General features: G+C 45.3%; 2 protein-coding genes across 3 annotated transcripts in view; one reads left to right on the top strand and one right to left on the bottom strand.

Moving 5' to 3' along the window:
• LOC105691426 (protein CBFA2T3) overlaps positions 1–9,554 on the top strand; it is a 36,863-nt gene extending 27,309 nt beyond the window's left edge. The window contains exons 3-8 of one of the 2 annotated variants that reach the window (XM_048651038.1): positions 1,225–1,655; positions 1,789–1,935; positions 5,532–5,857; positions 7,192–7,853; positions 8,174–8,484; positions 8,571–9,554. In XM_048651038.1, coding sequence (XP_048506995.1) covers positions 1,225–1,655; positions 1,789–1,935; positions 5,532–5,857; positions 7,192–7,853; positions 8,174–8,484; positions 8,571–8,870 — 2,177 coding nt within the window. In that variant the 3' untranslated portion in view covers positions 8,871–9,554. Of the gene's footprint in view, positions 1–1,224; positions 1,656–1,788; positions 1,936–5,519; positions 5,858–7,191; positions 7,854–8,173; positions 8,485–8,570 lie in introns of both variants that reach the window. The other variant, XM_025746635.2, reaches the window with a different exon arrangement.
• A 133-nt stretch (positions 9,555–9,687) lies between these two features.
• LOC105691446 (nucleolar protein 9) lies at positions 9,688–12,134 on the bottom strand. The gene has a single exon (XM_012409916.3). It carries the CDS (start codon positions 11,954–11,956, stop codon positions 10,121–10,123), a length of 1,836 nt encoding a protein of 611 aa, XP_012265339.2. The 5' UTR covers positions 11,957–12,134; the 3' UTR covers positions 9,688–10,120.
• Between the last annotated feature and the right edge of the window lie 162 nt (positions 12,135–12,296).

The raw sequence follows: 12,296 nt of genomic DNA, 5'->3' as shown, positions 1-12,296 counted from the left end.
CGGCGTGATGAGGAGGACAGCTGCCGCTGCGCGCCGGTGTAGGAGGATCGGAAAGAGGCGAGGTGAGCGAGGAGGAGGGAGGGGGGGGGAGGGGGAGGAAGTTGTCGGTGTGGGAGACGATGATAGGAGAGGGTGCGAACCTCCCTTGTTACCCCGTTCGCAGAGAGAAGCTGTCAGGCGCATTCGTTTAATAAATCCCCCCGCTAACCCCCCTTTTCCGCGAAACCCCTGTGTGCTCACTTCTGTTCGGTTCGCGATCGAATTTATGCTGTCCGCGGGTGTCCGGGCGATGCCGCGGGGTGGAAAGAGAAATTGAGGGATCGGGGAGAGAGGATAGGTGTTCGGGATTCGAGTACGTATGAACCGGTAGCGAGTATGGAAAGGGAATATATAGAAAGCGGGAGGGAGGGAGGGAGGGAGGGAGGGCAATCAGTCGGAGCGTGCATCGGACCTGCAGGCGTGTACCGAATAGCCATTCACCGATGCGGTGAACGCGGTTTCAATGCGGGAATATACGGAAATACGTCACCCGTTTGATTTGTTTACGTCGATCGTTTATCTTCCGCCGAAAGCTGCGCCAAACCCCGAACCCGTTTAAAACAACCCCCGTAGCTGGTGGGCAACGCGCGCGCCAGAACCGACGCCGGTAACGTTCCGCACGAATACCTCGTGCACCGACCAAATATTCCTATATGCCCATCCGATAAATATAATCCATTGTACGGTACGGTACGGTACGTACGTATAAAATGTGCGCGTTATTATTGTTGTTGGCGTTGTTATAGGTATACATGTGTATGCTTATATACGCTGTTTGAGCACCGAAAAGCGAATGCCGAGTATTTCAATCCGTGGGTCGAATTTCTCTTCTTGATTATTTCTATCGAAAAACGTTATTAATTTTGAAACGCGACTTCAATGTGCCGTCGGTCGATCCGCGGCGCGTCCCGCACATGTTGTGTAGATTGTATAAACCGCGTAGAACTGACGGACTTCCCCTGCCAAAGCGATGCAAACCCTGCGGGGCAGCTGCTGACGCGAGCAGTAATTGCATGTTGTGTTCATACCTACGTGTAGCCGACTGTCTACGCAGATCAACTCGACTCAACTGCCGGCATCTGAACGGGTCAGTGAAGAGCCGAGAATCGGGCGGAGGATGACGATCCGCGGTTTTCAAGCTTCGATAAGCCCGTACAAAATTTTCGGCAAAATTAATTTTTACAGGTAGCGGTCAACCCTCGAAGGACAGACCACCGCCGGAAGAATGTCCTCCTTCTACTACGGAGTTGAGGGCAACGTCGCCGGTTTCCCTGAGAACGTCCACGCAGTCCTCGAGTATATCGAGATCGACGATCGTCCACGACGGTCAAAGCCGCACAGGGGGATCGAGGTCATCGGACAGCAGCAGCCCCCTGCCGCAGGGCACAAAAATCGAAAATGCGGAATCGATAGTCGGTAGACTTCTTACCGTGAACGTCGTCCACGAAGAGGCGTCCCCCGGTTCGAACGGCAATGGAATCGGAACGTCGGGAGGAAGCGCGTCGAGAGTTCCTCACGCAAAACTCAAAAGACTTCTCGGAACCCTCGTACAGTTCGCGAGCGATATTTCACCGGAGACAGGAGACGCGGTTAGGAGCCTCGTACTCAGTCTTTTGGTGAGTTTTGAGTGGAAAAATTTTTAAGATGAGTCGGTCGCGAAGCCTTTAATTCTGCGTGAAGTGGGAACGTGGGGTTCGAGTAGATTTTTTAAGGGGTTTTTATTGACTTCTTCGGGGATTCTCTTTGCAGAGCGGTGCGATGACAGCGGAAGAATTTCACGGCGCGCTTCAGGAGGCCACCAATTTTCCGTTGAGAGGTTTCGTCCTACCCTACCTAAAGCACACCCTACCGTCGCTACAGAGGGATCTCACCAACGCCGCCAGAGCTAACAACCAGGTGAGTCGTTGAAATCTGAAGAAACTGCGAACAGGTGCGAATATTGTCGGTGGTCCGAAAATGAAAATCACAAAAAGCAGATCCTGTCTTCCTCATCAACCGCATCGGTCGCAATGTACTACGTACGTACGTACGTTCTTCGTGACGTACATCTACATGCATTGTGGCGTACCTACTATTGCGTTTATTCCGAAGCCGATTGTAGGTCTTTGCCCCTCGGTGAAGCGAAGCGAAAGCTGCAAGCACGGGGTGTTCCTTTTCCCACGGCGTTCCTGCTACCGCTACCGCTACCTTGCACTTGTCCGTGTTCCGGGGTCACTACATCCCCATATCCGACGTATCTCAACTCACCCCCTGCCCACGTAGCGGATCCCCGCGCCTATATTTCTAGCCGGATAGGTGCACGGATACCCATAACCAACCTGCGTTTCGAGAGCTCGAGTTACCCTCACCGAAGATCCCTCGATATCGGAGAAATATTAGAGTTTGTATCTTTTGTACGTGTCCGGCTCCTAGTTTTACATTTTTCTGTTCGATTCGGGACCGTTTACCTCTCGGAATTTGGAATAAACATATTTATAGAACCACGCGTAAGGCACCTGCCGCACAAATTCAAGAATTAGATGTGCACGTGACGTGGGAGCGCGCAACTCGCGAGGGGGTGGTCAGCTTATACATGTCGTATATCGGCGTCGAGACGCCAGCGCCCGCGCCCTTCGTTGTATCTTGGTAACGCCAAACGAATTACCCTTTCAAAGACGCATCGGGACGCTTTATTTCGCATATAGGTATAGGATATATCGAGGAACGTATGTCGTATACATTGGAATGGGGATCGTCGTCCCGATGCAAAACGAACGTAGCGTCGTATGCGACTAGGGAACAGCCGGGAATCGTCCGCCGGTGTAAGATTTGTATTCAGAGAGGCAATCGCTTTTCTTCCCTCTCGTATTCTATTCGCTTTTCTCTCGAACCCGGTCAGATACGTACGTTGACCACTACGAGCGAGACGATTGTTGCCGAGCAAGGGTGGGTCTCGCAGCATCCTCTTATATTCGCGTCTCCCGTTCCTTTCACATACATTTGAGTGGAACAAAAATACGAGAAAAATGAAAAAAAAAAAAAAAATAGGGAGCACGATTCGAGTGTGGGTGCGGAAAGTACGCGAGGGTGCGTTCGGAAATACGAAGTAAAATCAACAGAGGAGCTCCGCCGCGGGATGGCGGTTTGTTTTAATTTCCCAGGGATGCCGGGATTCTGCTCGCGACAGAGGATCGCCGTTGTAGAAAAGTATAACGAAAGCTTTGCGCCACATCCGCCATCCGAAGATTCAATTCCAGAACTCCGGAGACGTCATATTCCAGACGTATTTTTGTAGAACGCTAAAAGACAGCCACTCAAATTCAAACTCCGGATAAAGATCAGAAGAAACGATATATAAATGCGCCGTACGAAGCGAAACGATAATACTATAAAAATAGGATCAATCAAGGGAAATCAAAAAAAAAAATGGGTGAAAGAATCGTGTCGGCGGTAGAAATCGGCGGAGAGTACAAAAGCCGAGACTAGTAACAATGATCGTAATAGGCTCACGATATACGATGGAGATAGGTATCGGTAGAAAATAGTAACGGGGTAGCGTAAAGTTGAAATCTTGATGCGGCTAACGCCTGCAGCTGTCGCCGCGCGGTTCTTCTTCGTCGTCTTTACCACCCTCTGATCGTTTATACCAGCTTCGTCCACCCGCCACTTCTCGTGGTGCACAAAGAAGGGGTAGATAACGAATTGCAAATTAATAATGCGCATTTACATTAGCCAGACTCTCCTGCAGACACCGGAAGCAACAGCAGCAGCAGCAGCAACACCACCCAACGCTTATTATATGTATATTTTATAATACCCGCTACGCTTCAGCTTCGAAAATATAATTCTATATACCTCTCGGCGTATATCTATCCGTATCTTTTTTTCTTCAATATTTACCGGTCTCTTTTTGAATATCACAGTTTTATCGTTGTTGTATTTGTTTCGACGTTTTACAATTGACATAAATACATAAAGCCATTCTCTCATGTACAGGTACGTAGAGTTATATGACTCAAGATCTGCTGTGTATGTTATAAAGTTACGCTTAGCAATTAAGTGCACTGACTTATATTCTTATTTTCTTTTGAAAAGCCTGAAGTAGACGGTTAGTGTAGAGGGTGAACGGCTGCTGCGGGGTTTCTTCGCGAGGTAGCGGCAACGGAGGGGAGGGAACAGGGGGCAGGGAAAAGGAATTAAGAAAAAGTATCAGCCGCAGGTATTGGTCAGGAATTATTAATTGCGAATCGGTACAGTGCGGGGAGGGGGGCTTCGATATTAAATTAGGGTCGATAAATAATACCCCCCCTCGGGTAGGCGCGAACCTGCAATAATAAGAAGTATATAAGTATAGAAAGAGGGCGGTCGACCGGATGTCGCCGAATGGGAAAAACGGGGCTCGAGAGGATGAGGTGGAAGGGAAAATACGAGCGAGAAAACTGGGGGGGCAATAAAGAAGCCAACTTGAATATTACAAAGCCAACTGATTGGAATTTGCGCTTTACTCTTATTACGACTTTCTTATTTACGTTCTACACCACCCCCCCCCCGCACCTCGAAAACCTCCGACTCCAACCCCCGCAAACTTCTTCTTTGCTTCTGGCGACGTTATTAGCTGCCGTACTCGGTGCTGGCTGTATGACGGCTGGAATTATATACTTATTTCAAATTGCAATCTGCAGTTCCGAGAATTAATGCCCTCGAATAGTTCGTTACCTCATTTTTTCTGCTCCTTCCTTACGATCATACCAACGGTTCTGTGAATAAAAAATTGAGCTTCAATTTTGAATAAAAAATTAAAAAAAAACCGATCGAAGAATTGCGATTCTGATTTTGACGGAAGTGCCGAGAGCCAGCGACGCAAACGCCGGAACGAAAGGAAACTGGGAATCGGCGTGGCGGGTATAATTGTCCTCCGGTGAGCCGCGAAGACAGTATAGCAAATGAAAGCATCGATTTAATTTATCAGTCTACGGGCAACGCACCTGCGACACCCTCTCCGACCCTCGACTCTGGCTTTTCCAACTGCAGCTGTCACGCCACGTTTATTATTAAAGTTCGAATTCTAAGCTAGCAAAATCTATGGAAACGCTTTTACTCCGAACGAGTGGGTCTATAAAGGTGCGGAGGGTGTGGGCGCAGCTTTTGACATCATCGTCGGCTTATTCCGTTTTTACTTCGTAGCTCCTCACCGCAAAGTCACCGCACACATCAATCCTCCCTTCGGAACAGCCATAAAATTTCAATTTTCGCTATGCGACGATCACACGAACGGTAAAAAATTTTAAAAACGAAGACCGTGTTTATATTATGGTCGAGGACGTCGTACGCAGGTCGCCTACGACGTAATTGGTAATTAGCGGGAGAAGAAGGGATTAGTTCAACGTGTGATAGAGCCGCCGAACACGTTATCGAACGTCCGATTCACGCTGGTTGAACTATAAGATAAAATCTTTAAGCCCCTTCGGAAGCTTAAGTGGAATGTACGTGCTTGATTATAGACGTCTGTGCAGTACCTGCGCTCAAACGAGGCTGTGGTTCTGGAAGCTGCGGGCTTCAGCCCAGGAGAACCTGCTGAGGTTTTCGGGGAACGGAACAATCCTAACGCTACAGCAGGGGGATGCCTGTTTCCACCGTACAGCATCTCCGCTTCGGGAAATCCCAACTCTGCGAACCCTTCGAACTCCACTGCTGCCAGCGCCAACAATTCTGCTGGACCAGCGCCGGGATTACATGCCGCCAATCAGCACCCTAATGCCACAAATCTCCACCATTATCCCGGACCACCCCCACCGCCGCCCACTTCGCATTCTCTTAAACGTCGCGCATCTGACACGCCGTAAGTATGGAATAAATTAACACCTAGCGAAGAATCCGAAGGGATTTCTCCCTTATTTTTCCTCAGCCGAATTAGTCCGTGTACGTTACGTACGCCCACCGTCTACATATTTCGATGTACATTTATTTCGCAAATTCCACAACTAGAACAAATTCTGGCCGATACCGGTGTAGGGTGTATTTATTCGTCAGCCGGTGATTCTTTCAACGTGAACAGGGGTTCCCGATTTTCCTGATCTTGGTTTCGAATTTCCACCGCTTCATCGGATAATTATAACTCTCCGAATTCCCCAGCTTGTGTTCCTTTGACTCCACTTCCTGATACCTGACATCTGATCGCAACTTTGGGAGTTCCCTGGGAATGCTCCTTCATTCGAAGCATCGTCAGAGGAGCCATGATATATTGAAACTTTTGTTACATATATAATTTTGAAGCTATAAAAGAACAAAAGACGTTTGTAATCGTGATAAATGAATGTGCATAATTGCGGTTAACGTCGGGCACGGGCAGATTAATTTTGGCGGTGCAGGTTGACTAGTAGGTGGAGAATTCGCATCTACCGGGCGATGGGTCCAGGGCTTAGGGGCGGAGGGAGAGGAAAGCTGAGAGCCAGGGGAGAAATTCGAGTGGCTGCCGTTTCCATGCGCCTGACGTTGACGTTTCTATATGTTCTCGTACGCCCTGGAATCCCCTGCGCCTTAACCCGACCTCCCCATGCATTCGCGAATCTCACCTATACGTTATTAATTCTACTTCAGGGTACCATAATACCCACAACGACCGATAAACCGACTTCACACACCTATATCATACATATTTAAATCAGAATATCCAAATCCAATATCTGTGCAAACCTTATTCGCGTTTATGCGGACTGCAATCCGTGCGGTTGTGCCGTTAATTAAAAAATCATGATATTGGAAAGTTGACGTTTTTTTTTGGAAAAATAGACGAGTATGGAAATAATTGCGAAAAATCTATACCCATCAAAAAAAAACAATTTCTTTGATTTTTTTGTTAGCGAACCGTCTGTAAAATACTTCAACAGTTCATCTCTTTTGATTCTTGATTTAAACAATAATTGATATCATCGCGGTGACGATCGATAATACACGGCAGAGAAGGGAATGTTAGTGACACATGACACGAACAGCGATCGTATAGCGTTGTATTCGGTGATATTCGATTTACCGAGTAAAAAATTAAAATCGTGTAAAAAATTTATCAATCACATATTTCCATCAATACTGCACCGCGGACAATATTCTACCGTCGATACGCGGCGAGAACGAATATTAAAAATTAACGGAGTTAAATATACCACTCGATTTTAGATATTACGAAAATGGCGCGGGACCTTTGTTCGAAGACGGTCCCCTCTACGGAAAGAGGGCAATGAATCCCTGGACAACGCACCATCCCATTCATCATCAAAGACAACAGCAACAACAAGCCGACGCTTACTGTTGGTACCACCCTCTGCAACTCGGGGGTGGCTCTACGGCATCTCTTCAAAGTCATCCTCAGTCTTCAATGCCACCATCTTTGGTTCAAATAAATCACCTAGCAGCGTCCTCGACAACATCTTCGGCGCCGCATCTCGTTCACCAACAACAATGGGGAGCTACGAGCGGCAGTGCTCAGGGAAGCGTATCCGGTATACAGAACGGTTCTTGTCCAGCGGCTGCGGCCGCCCTGGATGACGAATGGAAAAACATCCACGTCATGTTGAACTGTATCCTCGGTATGGTGGAAAAGACAAAGAGAGCTCTGGCGATTCTTCAACGAAGAGGATGTCCGAGCCCCGCGATTCCCGTTACCGCCGTTACTACTTCTGGTACGAATCCGCAAAACAATGGACCGGCGAATACCGGGGATCGTTCCGACTCGGCCGGAAATGAAAGGGACAATAGTTTGAAACGTATTTCTGGGGAGATCGTTGCCCAGACTATAAGAGCAACGGAGGACAGAGTCGCGGAAGTCCAAAGAAGAGCTGGTAAGTGTTATTTGATTATTCTTAATATGTAGTTTGGTTTTCTCAAGAACCAACGATTGACGATGAGCAGGGATACGACTACGACCGAATGAATGGGTCTTTTAATCGATGCGGCTTGAGATTCAACAGTCCCCACTCGAGGGACTCCGGGCTTCGAGTAATTCCTCTCAAAAACTATTGCCGTGCAGATAACGAACTGACGCCACATTAAGGACCTCCGAACAATGGCTGGCTTATTATAAATACGTTGTGGAATGAATACAAGGATTCTCGAAAATCCAACATCCCATCAATCAATTAATTTTCTGCGGTTCCTACAGAAGAGGCAATGCTTGAAGCGAAACGTGCGGCGGTTGCGGAAGTTCAGCGAGCAATTGCAGCAGCTGCAGCGGAAACCAGAGCGGCGGAACGTCTTCGCGTTCATCATCATCGTTTTTTCGAACAACCGATGCAAAGAAGCCACGGACACATTCCCCATAGTCACACCATCGGGCATGGTCCTCTTCTACGCGTCGTTGACACGACGACCTGCCTTACCACAACTGCCACTACTACCTCCACTACCACAACTGCTAGTAATGCTTTAGCACCTAGAGACGACGAAAAGGAACAACAGGGTGTGCCGGGCTCCGTGAGTTCGAGATAATTTATTCATACCTTTCATTTTCAAGGCATAAACGTAACGCTTTTTTTTTTTTTTTTTGTAAAAATTTGCAGAGTTGCTGGAATTGTGGCAGGCAGGCTTTGGAGACTTGCGGTGGTTGCGGAATAGCGAGGTATTGCGGTCCTTTTTGTCAGCACAGAGATTGGGAGGCGGGTGGTCATCATGCGACGTGTAATCCGCGTCGACCAACTCCTCCCCCACCTCCGCCAGTGCCTCCGCCGCCACCTCCTAGACCTGCTTCTAGAAGTCCGACGACTTCTTCCGCTGGGCCCGCTGGCAACGCGGGAGGATCTTCTGGGTCAACATCTACCACCGTCACTACGGTTTCCGGACACACCGGCAAAGGGAAATGACGCAATAATAAAAAAATTCACAGTAATTTTCGAAGCAATTGGAGAAACCCGACTGCGGACAATTGAACAGGCGTGCAGTAATTATGTTAATTTCAAGAGTGTGAAGAGGTCGATCGAAAATGAGAGGTGAATCTCATCGAAGGTTCGAGTCGCGGAGAATTAGAGAATGCTTTTTTCATTCATAAATTGTAAATGTATAGTTTAATCTCTTATATGATTGTTCCTGCTGTGTATACCATCTGTAGTTTAAAGTATATTGTTTATAAATGAATCAATACCTTAGGTCAGTGTAGAGTTTAACCACAGGTACGAAATGACGGTAAATAGACCGTCTGAAGACTAAATAGCGAGACAATGAATTCCGGTCCAGAATTCTTTGGTAAAAGCGTTTGTTTTTTCAATCATTTATCCACGTTATTCAAAGGGATGATTAAATTGTTCCAAAATTTTTATTGAATCCACGTACTAGTCAATTTGTAGATTATATTGGATATAGGTATTTGAATAGTCATCAATTATTATTATATTTGGTAGGCTAAATATAAATTACACCGGCAACTCTGTATATTTCGGAGTAGATTATCTGATTAGCGAAATCCTATATTAATGCTACAAAGATATCGGTAATTATCGAAATTATCTAGTCAAAAAAAATAATAATAAATAAATGAATTAATATTACTATAACGAGTCTATATACCTACTGTTATTCGACGTTCGCACAGAAACTAGGAAACTTTGCTCAACGTAGACTACAAAACAAAGTACTGGAAAAATTTTCCCATATACATATTATTACACTACTTGTATTAGCTAAGTATTGCAATCGCAATTGAATTCTATGTAATATACATATTTATAATTATACAAAATGTGTTTATGGCATAACCAAATAGATAATTACACATCAGAATAAATTACGTACAAGTTACCTCAAGGTGCCCATTGCCGGTCATCTTATTTCATCGTATACCGGAAGTTAGGAAGACGGCTCTTTTGAGTAAAAAAATCGATTTTCAATAAGATTGATATACGCTACTAAAAAATAGAATATTCTTTATTCTTAATCGGGGATAAACTTGCATAAATTTGATACACAAGTCTTCTGAAGCGGATTCTTAATCTTAACAGCCAAAAATTTTCTAATAGCAGAATGTAGACGAATTATTTTACAGTATAATACAACATTCGAACAACTCTTTCTTATCAGACCAATAATGATAGATTTACTTCAAATAAATTGTCACAATTTATTTCTTTTTGTCAGGATCCCCGATGATATCTGCAAATAAGGCCTTTGTTTTTTCCTCCTTGCCCAAGGCTTCTATCCAATCCTTTCTGCTTCTGGCAAAAAGTGGAACGTTCAATTTGCTGGATATAATTTTGCCTGTTTCAGTCGCCTGCATGGATGCTCCTGCAGATGCTAATTCCTCGATTATCCAAAGTTTTTGTTTCAATGGCGACCACTGCCAAACTTTCTCTAAGCTTCTTGATCCGTGCTTAGAACATGCCAACTGCACCCAATTCCCACTCAGTCTTCTCGCCATTTTTTCCCTGCTTTTTTCTCCAATGAATTTGCTTTCAGCAAAGGCGTCCATCACCCTACTGCCTCTGGGATCCGTGAACAAGATTCGTAGATCGCTTCCATTTGCCATTAGCAAGGAATTCACAATCTTTATTGGCTTGTTGAAGTGAAGTATTGACTGCAGAATCAGACTTCCATGTAAATTCACACGATACTCCCCTCCAGTTTCTCTTGATGGTAATTTATCTGAAGGAACCATTTGCGCCACCACCAAAGCTATTGTATCCTGCTTATCAATCGGCTCATCACAGTGTAAAGCCTTTGACAGAGCATTAACAAATGCTCCTTGCCTTGCCTGTAGCCTTCTACAGGCATTCCCAATACTCGCTATGACCCCAAAATGTTTTTTTTCTAATATCTCTCCGAAGTGAGTTGAGATCTCATCGAACATCATTTCCAGTTCTTCTTTTACTTGACAGTGATTGAACAGTCGTTGAACTGTGAAATTTGCTCCGACCATTACAGAGAGCTTGCCGAGTCTTGTGACGAAAAATTTGGCATGGATTTTTATATAGAGTTTGGGCCTTGCAACTGCTATGCAGGCTTCTAGGAGCCGCATGGAACTTTCAGATTGAAAAGCAGAAGATATCTGGAGTTCATCTTCTCCTGGAAAACAATCCGTAACTACCTTCTTTGCTAGAACTTTGCTCACTTTTTTGTCAACATCTTTCACAGAGTACAGCAGCACCTGCAGCAATCCAGAAGTAGATTCAGAGCGAGGAAATTCTGGCAGCTGTGGCCAAGAGCTTAGTCTTCTACATATCTCTAAAAGTAGTTCGCTGTAATCTTGAGGAACGACTTTTCGCTTAGTCAAATCATATTCTGCATTTTTCTTGCTTTTGTTATCTGAACCAGCTGGGCAGTTAACTATTAAACCACCGAGCAACTCAATGACTGTTCTAATGATGTGATTTGCATATGTATCCCAAACGAATTCTTCCATGTTATTCATGACGTACTTACTTAGCTTCAATAACCATTCATTATAAATTTTCACATCTTCATCTTTAACAGCAATAGTAATCTCCTTGGATTCCTCTTTGTTTAAATGACGTGTTCCTCTTTCGGCACAAACAGTTAATATTTTCTGTAGAACATGGCTGGCAAACCTATCGCTACATATCGGTCTTAACATCTCCATGAAGGCGGTAGCAATCCTGTTTATTACTTCCAAACTGGCATAACTCATCAGCGAGTCTATCACCCTGGAGCCTATCTGATTGCAGGCGTAGTCAACTTCGTGCTCCAACGTTTGTTCGTAGACGTTGTTCACAAATATAAGTTTTTCTTCAGAGCTAGGAAACGCATCGTCTCGCATCAACTCCAAAACTCTGACCATATATTGGTACGTATCTTCATCCAAGTGGCTGCCTCGACCGTAGGTTCCTTTGCGACCGTATTTACGAGCATTTTGAATGAATGATTTCTTCTTCTTACGTTTTATGCCCTTCCCCCGGCCTTCGATCGACACATTTGCATTGTCAATGTCGTTAGTCGACATGAGTAAAAAATGATCGCTTCACTTTAACGTGAAACTCAAGCAGGGCGTCCACTACTGAAGTCTGTGTGTGTATCATTTATTTCCGAAAGCTGTATTTTTGGTTATGTTCGCAAAGCACGTGTTGCGTTATGACTTGAAGTTTGTTCGATTCACTCAAGCAGACTGAAGGCAACTGAAGTTGTCTGTAAATCCGCTTCGATCTTCGATTTCGTTTGCGTGAGCGGATCAATACTTCGATACCGTCCCTCAATAGATTTCACAAATCCGTGCGGATGCTACCCTTCAAAAAAGAAAACGGGAATATGGTGACAGTGGGATCATAAATGTGATTCATGCGGGT

The sequence above is a fragment of the Athalia rosae genome, chromosome 2 (genome assembly GCF_917208135.1).
Source record: "Athalia rosae chromosome 2, iyAthRosa1.1, whole genome shotgun sequence".
Lineage (NCBI taxonomy): Eukaryota > Metazoa > Arthropoda > Insecta > Hymenoptera > Athaliidae > Athalia > Athalia rosae.
The sequence above is the reverse complement of the archived record's forward strand: the minus strand, read 5'-3'. Positions and strand labels throughout refer to the sequence as shown.

What these genes read in the sequence shown, in the direction of transcription:
- LOC105691446 (XM_012409916.3), bottom strand. Translation starts at nt 11,956, where the DNA reads ATGTCGACTAACGACATTGACAATGCAAATGTGTCGATCGAAGGCCGG.